Source organism: Pavona decussata, unplaced genomic scaffold (genome assembly GCF_977016875.1).
Source record: "Pavona decussata unplaced genomic scaffold, jaPavDecu1.1 SCAFFOLD_207, whole genome shotgun sequence".
NCBI lineage: Eukaryota > Metazoa > Cnidaria > Anthozoa > Scleractinia > Agariciidae > Pavona > Pavona decussata.
In genome coordinates, this window is record NW_028145612.1 from 2,760,275 (window position 1) to 2,778,963 (window position 18,689).

At 37.8% G+C, this 18,689-nt stretch overlaps 2 protein-coding genes across 2 annotated transcripts; one reads left to right on the plus strand and one right to left on the minus strand.

The window, feature by feature from the left end:
• Nucleotides 1-496: 496 nt before the first annotated feature.
• Nucleotides 497-3,058, minus strand: LOC146460905 (uncharacterized). Its single transcript, XM_085087777.1, has 3 exons — nucleotides 2,669-3,058; nucleotides 2,188-2,325; nucleotides 497-2,043 (listed from the first exon to the last, which is right to left on the minus strand). Exons 1-3 carry the CDS (start codon nucleotides 2,979-2,981, stop codon nucleotides 1,463-1,465), a joined length of 1,032 nt encoding a protein of 343 aa, XP_084943903.1. The 5' UTR covers nucleotides 2,982-3,058; the 3' UTR covers nucleotides 497-1,462.
• Nucleotides 3,059-4,787: 1,729 nt separating this feature from the next.
• LOC146460906 (uncharacterized) lies at nucleotides 4,788-14,004 on the plus strand. The gene is made up of 5 exons (XM_085087626.1): nucleotides 4,788-4,994; nucleotides 10,903-10,935; nucleotides 11,157-11,475; nucleotides 11,588-11,707; nucleotides 13,404-14,004. The coding sequence occupies exons 1-5, from the start codon at nucleotides 4,788-4,790 to the stop codon at nucleotides 13,955-13,957; spliced, it is 1,233 nt and encodes a 410-aa protein (XP_084943752.1). The 3' UTR covers nucleotides 13,958-14,004.
• The last annotated feature ends 4,685 nt before the right edge of the window (nucleotides 14,005-18,689 follow it).

Below are 18,689 nucleotides of genomic sequence, written 5' to 3' on the forward strand. Positions count from 1 at the left end.
AGCGTAGATTTTATCGAGGCAGCCCAAGAAGCGAGAGTCGTGATAAATATGAAAGCTAACAAGGCTGACTGCAAGTTTAAAGGATCCACAAGGTAGATACATAAACACAAGTTACCAAGCTAAGACTGTGTATTTTTTTTAAATACATTTGCAAAACAAAAACAAAAAAGCAAAAAATAAGATGGGCCAGTCACGGAATAGACTATAACGGGGGCTCTCTGAGAGGCCAGCGGTATATGCATACCCACAAAAACACTGATCAAAGTATTCCCATACTCCCGTTTGTTTAGTATCTGTAAAATTTTACAGTGTAAACATGGGCGGAAAAAACACACTGTATAAAACACGACAGAAATAAAAACAACGATTTTTATTATTATGAATATTAGTATTATCATCCTCATCTTAGTTGCAACACACTTTCTTACGAAACTTTTCAATGCAGGGGGCACACGACGCACAAATAAATTGTTCTGAACGCGTTTCGTTGCCGGATCTCCTGTAGTAGAAATGCATGCGTGAGACGTCGCATAACTCTGGCCCTGAAGAAGACTAGTTGTACTAGTTAAAATATTGGTCCAAATAAATTGCCCTTTGCCGTTGTGTCAGTCCTGCAATCAGTTTGGTTTATTTGCACTTTCTTAGTTTTAGGGCGATAGTGCAAACTTTAAAAACACTTGATGGCTAACAGAAGGGAGCGTTCATATTTATCTGCTGTGGGGAAGTGGGGAGGGGGTGGTGTGCTGTGAAATTTTACAATTATAGACCATCTAAATTCAATGCATGTTGGGCGCATGCGTGAGGTACTGGCCATACGGCATCCTCGTTCCTAGAGCTCCCTATCTATTGGTCAGCGGTTGAATCGCAACAATTAAAAAAACCTTGAGAGCTCCGGAGGACAAGAATGGCCATACTGCGGAACCAAGTGCGGAACGGTGTAGTTTGAACATTCCATTACATTCAGATGGTTTACTAATAAACTTTTTTCATATCACAGAGTACTGTTTATCATCCCCAGACTCAAATCCACGCACAATCTGTCTGTTGCAAAGTTTCACCGCGTGACAAGTTAGCGTTCTTGGTGACCGTGATCGTGGTCAATAAATAGGAAAATTCTGCCTGACCCCGGAACCAATCAGATTGTAGGATTTTTAGGACACCGCCCGCTTACGAACAGAGAAACAATATTTCTCATTATTCTAGAGTACCGAAGGGCTCCCGATTGCTTCCCACAGGCCTCACCCAAGTCGGTGGCAAAATGGCAACCGAAACGACAGTGAGGTCTACAATGAATCTCCTTCTTAATCTAGCTTCAGGTGAGGGATCTATGTGGCTATATACGCGTCATCAATTGGCCCGTAAATTAAGTAAACCGCCTGCTTGCCTGCTTCTTTGTTTCAGCCTAAGCATCTGTACGATTGATTGTAAGTTTTCGTAAGTTCCAGTTTTCAACTTCAATACTCTAGCGTACAAAAATAAGCCACCTATCACCAGCAGACTGCTTTGTACGGAACCCTAAATTCCAGTGATCATCACAATAGAAAACTCCCTCGAGTTCCCCCTTGTTGTTGATTGGTGATGTGTACACAGCGTGCTTTTGATGCGACCGGACCAAAATTGGTTCCTTGTGAAGACGATATTCTCCGGTGTTTCTTGCGGTGCCCCATTTTGCATCCCGTCTTTTGTAAGTATCGTAGCCCCATTTATTGCACTGTTGAGAAGCTACAGAAGTATCATCAGCAAGAGCTGTAAAGGAACCGCAGGCAGCTGGCCTTTCATTGGAGTTTGTTAAGTATCTGATGACCAATTCCCCTTCAGGACTGTCTTTGGTCATGATGTGCAAGGTTCTACCCACCAGTTTCTTATAACAGTAGAATCTTATCTGACTGAAACCCATATCTTGCCTAAGCTGGTTCAAGACAGTTACGGGTACAAGCTGGTTATTCTTGTAATTGAACATATTCGTGTAGTTGTCAATAGTAGCGTAGGAATATATTTTATCAGAGGTCTGCAAGATGGCGCGGTAAATAAGCGTCCAACCGCCTGAAAAATAAAACATAGCGTGCAAAGGATTTTATATCCGTAGAACCACTTATAATGAATGTACAAAACATTAAAAAAACATAGAAATACGTATCAAATACAGCGAATGTCGAAAATATAACATAATGCTATTCATGTGCTCACCTCCATCAGTTGTCATATCACAATAAACGGTGAAGTGATTTCCGGATGATTTAGGGTCAATTGAATAATTTCCGTCACCCGAAGAAGGATTCACATCTTTGCATGATCGATACACGGCCGTCGTAAGATCCTTTGTTCCTGTGTATTATTTAAAGAAGGGCGAGAATGTTACATCAGTACTAATGTTTGCCAAAAGGAAATGTGACACTTGACTATATTCCTGGAAGTTTCCATGCATGTCAACAAAATCTACATATTTACTTTGCTTGGACATTGAACAAATTTCCACCTTCTATCCGTTGTTGAACATTGGTGTTTGCAGTTGTGACCTATCAGCATAAGCCGAGAGGGAACCGTACCGTATTAATTTAGTCACTGCCCCAATATAGGGCCACAATACTCGATCATTAAAATTAGCTCTTAAGACATCGTTCTAAAATTGAAAAGAAAACTGAAAAGAGTGAAGTAGATAAATGTTTACCTGGCTCTCTTTGCAGCCCCATGTAGGTGGACGACATATCTTGGATTAAGGACTTTGGTTCAGCTGAATGTTTAGTCTTTTTGTTTAGATCACACACTGAAGTATTCCACCAAAAGTTATAACTCTTGCACAGCGAGTCATCCATACATGCCATGAGGCAGCTGGGGTAATTTCCAGAGATGAACGACCTGTACGCATGGTTTAACAAGGCAATTCCTCGCTGGGATCTTTCTTCGTTGCTATTTGTTTCAAGGATTGTCATTCTACATGCCGTATGAGGACTGAACATCACCATTGCAGCCATAAATATCATAGGATTGAATCCGCTGGTCTTTTGTAAAAATCAAATAAGATAAAACAATTAGGAAATGGTGTTTTCGAGTGGAAACAAACGCTTGACTACAATAAATACAGACGTCGTGAAAACCTGGTTTACGAGATAAAAACATAGAAAAAGCAAGAAGTATTTCAGAGCGAGATGTTTCTAAAATATCAAACAAACAAAAGATCACGCAAAAAACTGAAAGAAATTTTATTCGTACGTGGTCTATCATTAAGGAAGTCGATCAGGATACTTCTATTTTATCATGGATTGATAGCACTACTAGTTGCAATGTACGCGACAAAATAATAAAAACTGACTTCTCCAAAAAAGTATAAGAAATTACTGGACAAGTCGAACCCTTTAGCTGTTTAATTAACCCTATCTAGACTGGAAGGGGAGAGGACGGATTATGTCTAACTTTAAAGCATTTCACATAACTGAAAGGTGCAGTGTCACCTATTTTTAGTGTCCCTTTGAACGGCGAAAAAAACATATTTGTATTGATTGGGTAATTAAATATATGGTTCAATTTTGTTAAAAATAACCCTTCTAGGGCACAGAAACTAATATCAATCATGTTTGTCTGGAGGTGGCTTTGATGGAAATGGATCGCAACTTGAAAAAGTTGGCCAATTTTCTCAAGTTCCTACTGTGAATTTTGGAGAAACTGATAGAAACGGATTATAGTTTACTATTCCGGGGAGAAATCATTTTATATCACTACCAGTGCTGTAATAAGAGTGATTTCACGTTAAATTAAGAACAGGTTCTTTGTCAAATGTTTGAGCTGTTTTGGCCAACATGCAGCAAAATCTCCGTGGCAGTGTTCGTTTAAGGATCTACTTGACAGCAATAGTTTATAGAAAATGAAAAGGTTAAAGCGGTCAAATGTTATTACGTGACCTGTCAGGGTTGTTTTTAGGTTAAAATCTTTAGAGCAAAATGGGAACACTTTTTGCAATTCAGTTCTGGGAGCTGCTGTACGCTTTTTACTGTAGTTATGAATATTACGTACATCATTTTCACACCAGGCAAATTTGCGATACCTTAAGTAAATCAAAAGCATGAAATATCGATGATTTTTATGAGGCGACTGAGTACTACCACACAATTTGTTTGTTTTTACAACGAACGGAACAATTTCACAATTTCCAAGCACAGAACTTTTTTTATGATTTATGGCCTTCCAACCTCTCTGGTACCAGTTAATGTAAATTTCTATGGTTAAAAGCTGTTTCATGTGATCTAATTCAGGGACCGCTGAGCCGGGGGGGCTTGGGGGGCTTCAGCCCCCCCAAAAATTTTGGAAAAAATATTTTTCAATTGAAAAATTACTGTTTTACTGCTTTCATAGATATGCGATAATTAATTAAGACTTTCGCCAGTGAGCGTTGTGGTACGCGGTAAATTGATTTCTTCACTTAGGACATGCAATATGGCGTCCCTTCCTAGGACATGGTTTCTATGTTTTCTCTTAAGCTCTATTATAGAAGTCGTTGTTTACTTCCATGAGTTTCATCAGAAACCCACAACTCTTGACGGTGACGGTATTGTAATCAGTACAGCACACTTAATGTAGGAGCAATGGCATGTTTCCGCTATTTCCGTGAAATGTCGCGAGAAGTACCTCAAACGAAGACTGATGTATAGCTGCAGTCACCCTGGGTCGTACAATCCAACTACTATCAGCAATCAGGAGGCTCACATGATCTACGGCAATATGGATGGCGAAGAGAGCCGAAATGCATGCAAACGGAAAAGGCCCTCCAAGATTTCCGATTTCTTTCAAAAGGCATGTCAGCCACCAGTGCCAAGCTGACGAAGGATGCACTCAAGAAGATCAGAAATGATGACTGTTTTGCAACTTTTTATCAAACAGTGCTTCGCAAAAAACAGCTTCATGTTTCTATTACGGAACCTGAGGTACCAAGAAACAAAAGAGCTCCTGGAAGATTTGAGGTTGGAACTGGAACGCCTTTCTTTCCTGTGACTCCTGAGCAAGTATATCGAAGAATCTACTTTGAAGCACTAGATTTAATAGTCTCGTCCATTGAAGAACGTTTTGATCAGTCTAGTTTCAAAGCATATTTCAATATGGAGTCTCTTCTGATAGGCGTTTTGAGCTCGCAAGACGTATCCTCACAAATGGACTACATGAAAAAAAATTATGCTGACGATATAAGAACTGCATATATATCTTTTTTCCCAACTCGAAATTTTGAAAGTGTTGATCAAGGATGCGCAGATTAATTGCTTTGCCGATGTTTTGAAAGCGGTTAAGAGTCTTACTGATCATGAGAGACACATGATAACTGAGGTTATTGTTATTTGTAAACTCCTGTTGGTAAATCCTGCCACAAGTACTACAGGTGAGCGGTCGTTTTCCATGGCAAGAAGAGTGAAAACGTGGTTGCGTGCTGACATGAAACAGCAACGTTTTAATAATGTAGCCTTATTGCATACCCACAAGGCAAGAACAGGTAAAATTTGGCTTCTAGATGTAGCGAATGAATTTGTCCAGCGAAATGAAAACCGTTTTCGCAACTTTGGTAAATTCACTGATTTAGATTTGTCAACGTGCTAAAAAGTAATTATTGGCGGGGATTTTCCTTGTGTTTGATGTTTTGTTATTTTAGTTCAAATTTGGTGTTTATTAGCCAGATAAATAATAATATAGTTCACCGTGTCTGCTATATTGGGATGTATTTTTAGCCATTCTAGAAGCATTTATTTTAAAACATTTTCCGGACCTCCCTAGGACGCTTGCGTCGCGTCGCGCGCTAAAAATGCCTTCAACATTTTATTTAGCCCCCCCCCCCCCCCCCCCATCGCAAAAATTGCTGCGTGGTCCCTGTAATTTGCATACATCACAGATTCCAAAAGTTTGAAATAGGAAATAGTGCTGGAAAAGACTAGAAATGATAACGGGGACTAGAAACGAATCTATCTAAAACTCAAGATCGCCCACGAATTACACGCGACTCTATTGAATTCGAAGTCTGAATCAAATGTTAAATTTGATACTTAATTTGAGTTGAACCAAATAGGTATAACATGCAACACATGTGAAATGAGGCTTTTAAACCGTGGCTAATTATGCATAAGCAGAAAACCGTAATTCGTATTCTGAGCCTATTCTCAGTATTGATCTGGAAATAGCTTGCACACGAGGCTTAAGCGGCCTCCTTTACATGCAAGCTAGATTGAGTTCAGCACCGAGAATTTGAATATGGTCATTCTCCTTGTGTTTGGTCTATATTTGAGAAAACTTAATTTAGGATCCAATGATGAGTTTTAAATTTTAGCCAATTACAAGTGAAAGGAACACTTAATGTAGTGCGATTGTCGATGTTTACCTTGTGCCACGTTTTATTGACATCTGTTTTTCCGTTTTGGCATATATCAACAGTCGTTCATAAATTTCTACCTTATTTCACTATATGTACAAAAAAAACTTTGCTTAAGAAACAAAAATGTGAAGTTTTCGTAAAATAAAGATATAACTTAGAACTAAACGTTTCTATCCAGCCAAAGTAATTCTTATGTTTGCATTTAGTTCACTGAATTAGCCGGTCTTTACAGATTTTGTAGAGCCCAGATATCCTGCTAGTACACCGTAATTAATATTAATTTTCACCATATCTAAATATATTTCGCTGAATCATTCCTTTCCGGTGAAAGCTCAGCTGAAGCGATATACTTTAGTGAAAAATAAAAAGTTTAAATGATCATTTTTTTCAGCCACGGACCGATTAAGATTGTAGGAAAGTAATCAGAGCTTTAATATGTCAGTTGTTCCTGTTTGGCTTTAATTTTCATCCCGTTGAAAATTCCTCGATTATATGTATATCATTTTGGCCCATCCTGCTCACAAACACTTACAAACGTTTGGATGATTATTTGTAGTTAATGAGAATTGCTTGTTTCGTGAGATAAAATCCTACCGGATGAATTTAAAAAACTCTTGAAAATCAACCACTTAGCGAATTCAGGAATAAATAGTTAAGATAGGAATCTATTATAAAAGTGCTGCCCAACTTCATAAACGCAACTTGCGAGTGTCAGAACATAACCCAGAAATATTATTTAGCCCTCACCTTCATCTTTAACTGGTGGGCACGCCGTAATGTGCAGATGATTCAAGTTGTCAGACGTTTGTTGAAATAACCTTGAATATCAGTTATTTACTGACGAATAACTACAAACTAATCATTATTAAAACCGCTGTTATAACATACAGACAGTGGGGTGTGCCTTGTTTGACTAACACGCGTCACCAGTTGGATAGTAATTAAACTGCACGCTTAAAGGCTTGATCAGGATTTCCATGTGTTTTTTTTCTTGAATGAAGTTTTTTTCAAAGAGTAACTCCTATCTACGATTTTGTAAATAGTCCACATGTCTTCCATCTAAACGTTAGGGTTTCCAAATACGTTTGATTGATATGATATTTGTCAGCTTCAAACAAGTGCGGACTCTCAAGACGCTAATAAATTTAACTGTGGTCATGAATACAGATAAACTTACTTTATTTTCAACTTTATCTCTAATAGTTGAAACATTAGTTCAAAATGCCTGAACAAATCTTACTTCAGTTTCGAACTAACGAAGAACGAAGCAGAACGATTCTTAGCAGTTTGCGAAAAAGTCTGTCTGATTATAGCAAATTAGCTGTCGCGACGGGAACTGAGGCGAAAACAACCGTTCACATAGAATATTTTGGAGGTTGTTTTAAATGGACCTACGATATGTTGATTTCCTTTGCGGTTTATAGCGATTTTGCCTTAACTCATCTTTCAAATTAACCTTCCTTGTCGATCCTTTGTAATGATCACTAAAAAAAATAATTCATCAGGTAAAACAGTGAAGTTGTGTTGATGCCTTGAGTGGCAGGTGAAAAGGTTTCTCTCTTTCTTCGGTTATTATTAACATGCATTGGAGTCGATTTGTTTGAGATAGTTTAAGCTTGACCAGAATCTTGAGACATTTTGAAGTCAATATTTGAGGAAAGGAAATCAGTGTGTCCACTGAAATGACAAGCTTTAGGGTGACCATTGGAATTGGAATTAAATTCAACGCGATCAGTGGTACCTTTATGAATTGTTTACATGGAAGAAGGAAGACCATAGCACTAGGAAGTTTCTAGAAGAAGAAACAACTTTTCGTTTGCTTTGCATGCAGAAATTTGTGTCGGGGTGGTTACCAAGTGGAGAAGGAAAGGAAGACGGAATTTTCGCCCTTTAGCAGCTGAACGCGCGCCCGGCCGCCGCCATGTTTGTTTTACTTCTCCCTAGTACTACAGGACCTTCCGAGCGAAGACAGTTTACATGGTGCAAGGATCTTCCTAGCGCTAGGATCATCCTATCTGATAGCTAGGAAGATCCTATCGCTAGGGCCAGTACAACCTTTTGCATGTAAACTAGGATTGATTTTGTGAACAATTCAGCAGCACAATAGGAAACTTTTAATCACAATAAATCAATTAAATGAAGCAACTTTATTGCTGATTATTCACACACTGGAAAGCGTATACTATGTTAGAGAAACTTGGCTAAATTCACAAAACAGTAAATCATTTCAAGGTGTTTGTAGAAGGGACAGCACTAAAAACGATGACGTCCATGTAGAAATAAGTTAAGCCGAGTTAGCACTGGATTCAATAGGGTTAACAAGCAAATGGTAATCAAAACGAGGTCAGTGTAAAAATTAAGGCTAAATGAATGACGCGTTTAGCCAATCGCAGCGCGTTCCCTATTGGTACTACCTTATAAAGAAATTACTCGCCTTCATAATGATAACAGTCACGACAGCAAACGTATAACAAATGGAATAATCTCCCTGTTGCTGAACGCCCATTGAAGATGAAGGTGGGGACTAAATAACTGATATTCTGTGCTATTTTATCAAACTCGCTAGTTCAGTTTCGGTTTGAGTGATTTAGCAATCATTTTAAGCAAATTTCTGTCAATTCTATAGTTTTATAACTGACTAAAGCATCAATTCATACGAAAAAGTCTGTTTTTGTTTTTGTTTCAGTTGCACATAACTTAGCTTTGATTGCGGTTCCTTTTTCAAATTCTTTCATGTAGAAAAATTTAGAAAAGCGGCAAAACAGGGAATTCAATTAAATGCAAATTGAACCCAAAAAATACTAACAAACAAAAATAAGCGTCCGCTTTCTTTACAATGCAAGGGTTGTTTGAATTTTGTCGTTTATATTTTATCCGGGCTAGCGCTAGGTGGCAGTTTTTCACATTTTTAATGCACGTTTTGATTTAAAGCAACTTATGTTGATTAGATATGATTTACTGAACGAAATGCATCGAGATGAAGAGTGAGAGAGACTTTTCACTAAATAAGTGGCGCAGTTAGACAGAGCGTATTTCAGAAACTGAAAACACTAGCTTTAAGCCTGTGAACAATGTCAGTTGTGTATCCCTTTTAATTTGCATAATCAACGCCATATGACTAGTTTTTACTGAAAAACGTAAGTAGTAAACTTAAAACTAACGTTGTCCGACGTTTTGATTTTACTTCCATCATTATCATGGTAAAGTGACTCTTTCTTCAAACCTGGTTTGAGTAGAAATGACATTTTGTTTAAATTACATTTTGTTTCTTTTGTGTTCATGTAAATAGATCACGAAGAAAGAGTCACTTTGCCTTGATAATGATGGAAGTAAAATCGGAACGTCAGTACAACAATAGCTTTAAACCACACTAATTTGCTAAATTTACAATTTCTAAACTGCAACAGCATTGCAATCTTACTCACATGTATAAGATTTTACTAGACCATGAACCTGAAGATAAAGTCTCACATGATGTAATCATAAAAAATTAAAGAAATTCATTTGATTTGTGACTGCAGTAGTCTTTCAGAAGACGCGGGAACTTTCTAAATATCTTATCTTCTGCCTGGACGATTACAATTTAACAACAACTATTTGAATTTTGACTCGGTTGTCTATGTTAAAAAATCCGGTCTTCGCCCGTTCAATTCTACGACCAGTCATCCAATTTCCGAATGGCTAAGATTCATGGTGTATGAGTGATGGGCGCATTTCATTTCCGAATGTCACATATTTAGATTAAGACTGAATGGACGATGGCTACATTTTGGAAAGAAAAGTGGATTTGTACACGGTTATTTTCAGAAGAAATCGTATCCACGCATAAACAACATAATTATTAATTAAAAACAATCCGTTGGTCTTCTCTGGTTGTGTTTATCATCACAAACGTAAGCAGGTGTTCAAGTGAATTAACTGAATTTCTTCAATATCGAAGGTTTAGGATCATGTCTCACACATATATTTCCGAAGAAATCATGACCGTAAGAAAAGTCAAAATAACCAATCAAGAAGCTCAATTGTAACCATCCTTTGACTGCACTTTATATTACTTTTACGACCTTTTACTGTAAATTTATTCTCTATGTATTTTGTTTTTCGGCGGAATGTGTATGAAAGACTGAAATACAGATTACTTCATGGAATAGCGTAAGCACTGTATCGAACTGAGGCGATGTCTCAGAAGTCGAGCTCGTGAGCTCAAGTGAGATTTCTTAGTGTTACAAACCAACATTACATACTGAAGCTGCATTTCTGCTGACATCGCTTCTTAGAGCAAACAAGGCAAGCAGTTTTTGTTTACGTTTTCTTGAAGACAAAAGGGAAAATATGAAAACAGCAGGCAGTTTTAACCTGATGTTGAAAAGTTTGTTTATGGTGTATCCAAATAAAATCAAATGAAATGGGTACTATTCTCACAGTGTTCTTATTGTTACATACCGGTGCGCAAGACTTTTGAGTTCTAGTATCAAAATTCACACTTTTGTGGAAACAAATAGAACATATTTGTATTCTCATTCGTATTCATATAATTGTATTCTTATTCCTTATCGTAGTTGGATCTAGCTTGCAAAGGAGGCTCTTGCGGGGTAATGTATTAAACAATATATCTGAATATGAAGATTCCCCCGCTTATCGAAACCTCGTGTACAAGCTATTTCTAGTTCAACATCGAGGATACGAATGCGATGTATTGCCCCAACCTTTTACTGATTCCGCCTTTGTAATATTATTATAATTACACCTGAAAATGTTCTTCAACAACGATGATTGATGTTATTTTACTTCACTCTATGTCATTTCTAATTAGACCTTCTGCAATCCTGTGATATTAATGGCAGAGTTACTGATGCTCAGTCTTCTTATAACACATACAATGGCAAACAATGAAGCAGAAGAAACATCTCAGAGGGGAATTGCTTTGTTACACCACGCCTACAGGTCCTTCTACTCTGCTAAGTATCCCAGTTGCCTCATGGCGTGCATGGATGACTCACAGTGCATGAGCTTTAATTTTTGGCGGAATACTTCAGTGTGTGATCTAAACAACAAAACCAAATACTCAGCTGGACCAAAGTTCTTAAGCGAGGATGTGCAGTCCACGTACATGGGATTGATGAGGGAAACAGGTAAAGTTCACGCCTTTTGCGCTTTATTTTTCGCGCTGCGTCGATAATTTATGTAAAGTGAAGTTTCAAGAAATAATCAAGTTACATTTTTCTGTCACAGGACCCCCAACAGCCTCAGTACCGAGATCATGTAAAGATATTAGTCCTTCTTCTGGTGACGGAAATTATTCCATTGACCCCAGGTCATCTGGAAACCCCATCACCGTTTATTGCGATATGACAACTGATGGAGGTAAGAATGCTTTGGCCAGCGATGGAAAGAAATCTCTTTGAAACTGCAACATGATATTTCACTTGTCAAAGTATGATTTCAACAATTTTCGCAGATTGTTGGAAGAAGTCAAACCATAGTTAATTTAGGGACTGGTTATGAAACCTTGCCATGAGAACAATGGTGCTGCAATTTATGTTGGAAGGACCGCAACCGTGCACAATACTTTGTTTTAACGTTCACATTACAATTAAATATCTTAACAGGAACGATTCTATTGGTCAGTTGCTCCAACACATTTCAAAATATATTGTGGTTTGTGCACGGTCAAGGCCAAAAACGTTAATAAAAACATATAACAAAGAAGTTTGTCAAGCTTCATTACCATTGCCTTTTGTTAACTATGGTCAAGTGAACGCCACTGAATGGGCCCTTTGCAGCTTACAGTCACATGGCACGAAATCCACCATGTTGCGACGCAAGCTACGCACTGGAAAAACAAAGCGACTTCATCCAGTCAAATTTGACTGACGTCCCAGTGCGTAGCTTGCAACCCAGCATGTTGGATTTTGTACCATGTGACAGTAAGTTACAAAAGACCCTCTAAAGGATCCATACTTGCCAAAAATTTAGTCTGGAAGATGATTGCTAGAGAAGTTGGCTACTATTCATAAATTAAAGTGTATTTTTGCGCATTTTATGTCCTTGATCTGTGATTACTTAAGTAATAGGTGACACTTTGGACACTTCCGGCTCGTGGTTACATTTGGACATTAGAAGGTATTAAAGGCAAGAAATCATAGTCTCTCATGGTTCACGACCTGTTGCAAGCTTTGCGTGGACCACTAACCTTTAGCGATAGACCGATGTCGTCAATCGCTAGTTTTGAGGCCATTTTTCGCTAATATCTCAAGAAGTGCTACTACGACGAAAATCGAAAAATTTTTAACGAGATTTTCGAGCTTCAACATAATATTTAGGTCTTGAAATACATGAAAAAGTATAATTCAGACCAACCTGACAAAAGTATCGTAAAATGCGTCTGTCATTACTCAAACAGCAACTACTTGAGCCGACAAATTTTGTGCAGCGGCTTTCCTTTCGTGACGTCTTAGCTTGAAATGTACAAGTTTCTCCCCTACTTCTACTGAATATGGCTCTGATTTGAGTTCTAACGCGAGTGGTAGTTTTGAAGATAGTGTGGATGATACACAGTGAGGTGGAGGGATAGCATGACGTCACCTTCTACACGTCCCAACTGTCCGTGCGGTTCGTGCACATTTTTGAGTTGAGTGATAGCGGCAAACCGAGTGTGAAAATTACGCTTGAAATAATCGAGCTTCCCATTGGAATTACAACTTAAAATTTGGCATGGGTAGTACTTTTCTCCTATTCTTTCGATCGAATGCTGAAGAAAGGAAAGGTTCCTTTTTATCAGTTGCACTTTAAATCTTGAATGAAAAAATATATACTAGTAATACCTGCCGGTAGAATGCCAACGAGTAAAAACTGTCACAGTTGCTTTGCGAATGAAAATTAAGAAGTAACCAGACTACAAAACATTTTTCAAACTGAATCATTGTTTAATAAAGCATTGCAAAACTCACATGCTATTCTTTGTTGTTTAGAATGTATATAAGATGTAAACTTGTGAGGTAGATTAGAGGTGTATAATATTTCTTTGGTCACATGACATATTATTGTTATTTGGTTTTAGGCGGATGGACGCTTATCTACCGCACTATCTTACAGTCTTCTGATCTGGTAACTTCCTTTACAACTGTTGACAACTACAGAAGTATTTTTATTTACAAAAACAACCAGCTTTCAACCGTCACTGTCTTGAACCAGCTTAGGCAAGATATGGGTTTTGGCCAGGTAAGATTCTACTGTTATAAGAAACTGGTGGGTAGAACCTTGCACATCATGACCAAAGACAGTCCTGAAGGGGAATTGGTCATCAGATACTTTACAAACTCCACTGAACGGCCAGCTGCCTGCGGTTCCTTTACAGCTCTTCCTGATGACAACTCCGCTGTGTCTCAACAATGCAGTCAATGGGGCTTTCATAATGGGGCGACAGATGAAAAATGGGGCTCTTCAAGAAGCATCGTGCAAGATCGTCTCTATAGCGAACCAATTTGGTCCCGTTTGGAATCAAAACACATTCTGCGAACCAAACCTATTCGCTCGCTTCTCTACTGTGACGATCATTGGGATAATAACATACAACACTCAGCTGGTGATTTCTGGCTTATTTTCGTGCGCTAATTTAAGTAACGTTTTGGTCCACAAGCTGGAATCTGGAACATCAACCAATTATCCCCACAGCTAATTAAAAAGAACAACGCTTTTGGATATACATCACATATGGTAAATGACATGGTCGACGAATTTCATGGTCCTACCCAAAAGATCATAATCTACTATCAGTATATCATAGGTGACTCCCTAAAAGACTTGATAACCTATAAGAAATGAAAACTCCTTGGGGGGGAGGGGGTATTATTAGTACTACCTGAGGGGGATTTTGTCTCGTTTAGAGCAATATCTCCTCTTGGACCATGGGGGATTATGACCTATACTGAGAGTATTTTAGAAGTATTTTAGGGGATTATAAACAACAACATATATAGAATGTTATGGTATTGAATTCAGCTCTCGAGGATTATTCCACTCGAGGGAGGCTTACATGTATGATTAATCAGATAGAACCCTTGAAAATAATGACCCTGAGACAAGATTACGAACTTTGAGATATTAAAACACCCCTGTAGGGATAATCTATCTATCAAAGATGAACGGCCTGCCAAACACTAATCTTGGGTTTTTGCCACAACTCTTGATGTCTATTTGGTCGGAGAACTTCATCCTTTATTTCTTTCGTCACTCCTACTACTGCCAAACAGTTTTCTCGGCATTGAAAGGATAATGGCTGAAGGTCAAAGTGCTATACTTCTACTATGTAGTACTATTTATTCCTAGGCCTTGTCTCAACACTGTAGAAATTGTAAGGGTACTGCAAAACTAAACCATCCAGTGCAAGAGAGTTTGACATTAAGTAATATATATTTATTCAATAATTCGTCAAGCACGGCTCAACTTTTCAGGAAAGAATCTCACTTAAAAAAATAACCTGGTACATTTCAAACCAGAAGGAAACCAAAGATAACGTTATAACTGAGAAAAAATGTCACAATTCAAATAACAATGAAACAAAATTTGGTATGAAAGTAGAATTACACAATGAATACAGTCTGACTCTCGCCTTGCCCACACCTCGCTATTTCGGACATCCCGATAATATGGACAGCAACGAAATCCTCAACATAAATAAATGTCACACGTTTGACTGAAATAAATTCACAAAGCTCTATCTCTTCCGCTTATTAACACTCTTTACTGCTTGGTTTGGAGGATTTGACTCCTATCGATAAGGTATGCTTTTCTCGCTTTGAGTTAATTATGACCACAAAATTAAAATTTTTGGTGAAAGAAGTGATTAGAAAAGATAATGTATTTAATGTAAGTAAAGATACAAAGGTTGCATTGCATTTGCTGAACTTAATTAAGATTATCAAAAGAAAATTTCGTCTGTGACTCAGGCTGCTCTTTACCTCATCTGTAGCTTTGTTATTGCAATTGTGTATACAGATTTTTCGTCTTTCAAATCATGAGCACATCTCATGGTTCGGGTAAAATTTAACGTATCCCAGAGAAGAAACCTTAGTTGTCTTTGAATGAAAACAAACGAAGTAGTGCAAAGTATCATGACATGTACACAACCACAGCATCTGTCTTTGCTCGCGAACTTTTCAAAGATGAGAAAGAGGATTCGTCGAGGAACTCACGTAACTGAATCAAGCTTGTGCAAACCAATTGTTGTATTCATTTTATCGATCACTGTAATTCTAAACTTTTATTCCCGCCTCCGGTTTTGACTGATAATTTTTGTCCGAAAAACTTAGACCTTTTGTAGCTTGAGACTTAGCTAGCCTCAGCCACTATCATTAAAAAGCCCTGCGAATGCCATATTCTCGGTTTAAAATAATTATTCTGGACTTTTAATCAGTGAAGACGTCTGACTGTTGTTTAATATCCGAACTGTAATAATTAACATTTACCCTTCCGTGTATAGAATACCTTCACGCAAATTTAGTACAATATAAGGTGGAACCTCGATTTTACGAAGGGAATTATCAAATTGATTAATTATATCGAGGTTCTGTTCCATACATTTTTAAAAAAGGCCAGGCTGTAGAATATCGTTCGTTATACCGAGCTGAGGACTTCGTTTTATAGATGTTCGCTCAATCGAGGTTCCACTTTATTTACCACATTAATTTGAATTTCTGATTAGCTTGTATAAAAATTAAGGGCGCGTTTTTTTATCCACAATTCTGGAAAAAGAATGGTTGGTACGGAATGCTAGGAATAATTCGGATTGTCTGCATAAAAAAACGCCCGTCAGTCCTGGCCGAGTAAACATTGCGTAACAAATATGGCGGCCGACGAAGAGGCTGCCATTGCAGCCGTTATCGCTGCAATTTTCCTTATACTTTTGGTACAATGAAATTAGAAGCAATGTTTCATTTTTTCCAAAAGTTCAACCTGATTTTTTCCCTTGTAGGGACATATTTGAATCTGCAGCGCTCAACTCGCCGTCCGCCATCTTGGATTTCATTCGCAACATTCTGTTCATTCTGCCCCTGGGAGCAGAATGGATGGAATAGCATTCTGTCCATTTCGGAATAAGAATGCGGAATAGAAAAACGCGCGCATTTTACATTCTGTCCATTCTCATTCCAGAATTGTGAATAAAAAAACGCGCCCTAAATAAACTACTGAAAAACGTTTTGTTTTATCCATGGTCGACCGGTTATATAACCTTGTATTGCCTGGCAGCTCAAAGCGTTCAAAGCAAAAATACTGTATTTCACGTTTACATTTTTTTAAACTAGTCCACGTATAATTGAAGTTTGTGGTGCAATATGGGACAAATACAGGCAAATATAATATTAATGACTCTGTATAGTACAAAAATGATACCTGCTACCGATACAGTATCCTTTTAAACGTGTACCCATAACTATGATCTGTAAAATTTAAAATCATTATTACGATTAGTATCAGACGTAAATATTGGATTTTGTGGTAATATGGAGGATCACCGTTTACCACCCATTTGTTCCCCGTAAACTGGACATCAACAATTTCTGTAAAATGGTTATAGAGTTCATCAGTTAGCCTTGACATATGGCATGTTGTCTTTTTTTTTTTTGGAGTTTTTAAAGTTGCCTCAACCACGTTCTGCGTAAATATTCTACTAGCCATTTTGAATGGAAACAATTTCATACAGAATTAAAATGAACTTATCCAATACTATACATATTCGACTCTTCAGTTTTGGCGCCCCTGAATCTAACAAGACGTTGAAATTTTGCTTCTCAGTATCGTTTTAAACCCGTTACAGCTTCGTTTCAGAGTAACCTCATCTGAAACGACAAGGGATTCATTTTGTAAACAAATTTACGCCTCGCTTTCAAAACTCATTAAGAGCCGATTTCTGAAATTATCAAAAATCGGGCGTCAGTCGTGAAATTTTGAATTCCTTCATATTTTGCCCATATAATCTCTACAGTGGAGTATTTTCAAAAATAACGTTAAAAGTTTCGTCAGCGTGTTATTTTTTTCGAAATCGGGCAAAGTTTGAAATACGGCAAATTAGCGTCCTTTCGGTCACGAAACTTACTGAAAATTACTCATTTTCATCTCGCCCGTAGAAAGAAACGCGATGTCCTCCATTAATGAAATGTTAACAAAATATAAACACATCCCTCTTCTACATAATGCATTAGTTAAATTTAGATAAGCTTGAAAATTGGAAATGCTTCGGCCGTAAGAAGAAACCCCATTTCGGCAGTTTAAAAATTTAGCAAATTTCATCCAATTTCAACACAAAAGAAACCCAATTGGTACGTCAATTTTGAATTCAAAATGAAGACATTGTTGAAGCACAACCATTTTAGTTTACTGTGTTAAAATATTTCTGGCGGCAATCCAAAAGTACCCCGTCGAGAGACCAAAATGTGAAGGGTACTTTGACTCGAGGAGAGCCTGTGAAATGAACCACGGCCGTCACGCTACAAATCAAGTCTTTTGTTAAATTATCACCTGCAACAAGGAATATGTTTTCTATAAGCTGAACAGAAATTGCTAATAGTAGGTTATTCTCTGTTGATCTTAGTAGGATAGCATTTTGTATGATTTTGTCAACTCATGTATTTTTACACATGTAGAAATCAGGATTAGGCACATTTTGCCGTTAGTTGTGTAATAGGAAACTGTTTACATTATTCTGCTTCGGTTACTTTCAAAAATACAACAGACTGGAAATACCAAAAGTCAGAATATTTCTAAGCCTTAATTTATCTATTGCTTGAGTTTTTAAGACAGGAAAGGCAATTACTTTAGAATTATCAAGCAAAGATGGCATAAATTCACTTAGAAGAGGTCAAAGATCGTGATTGTCGCATCGCAGAAAAATATATATGAAATTGCTATAAACTAGCAGTTTATTCCAGCCCTGAATTCGAAAAAGCTCCCTAAGGAAGACTTACCACAGTGATCTGATCTGCAGCGCCAGTAACTCTTTTTAAACGGAAAAAGTTGAAATCCTTGTAACTGCGTGACTCTGACAAACTGAGGCGTAATCAAAACCGCGTGGGACCTGGTAACCGTACTATCTTCCCACGCGCTACGAAGGCGAACAAGTAACAAACGACAAACCTCTGTAAATATGCAGTTGTTCAAATTCCTGAACCAGCCGTATAGCCAAATATACACTCCCGTGCTTGAAAACATTTTTTTTTTGGAGGGGTGGGGGGGGGGGGGGGAGGGGTCCTTGCGCGTGAGAACTCGCGGACGTTTAGAACACAGCTTAGTGCCCTTTTTTCAACAGTCACTTTATATTTTCTACTGTATGGCACTTATCTTTGCAAAT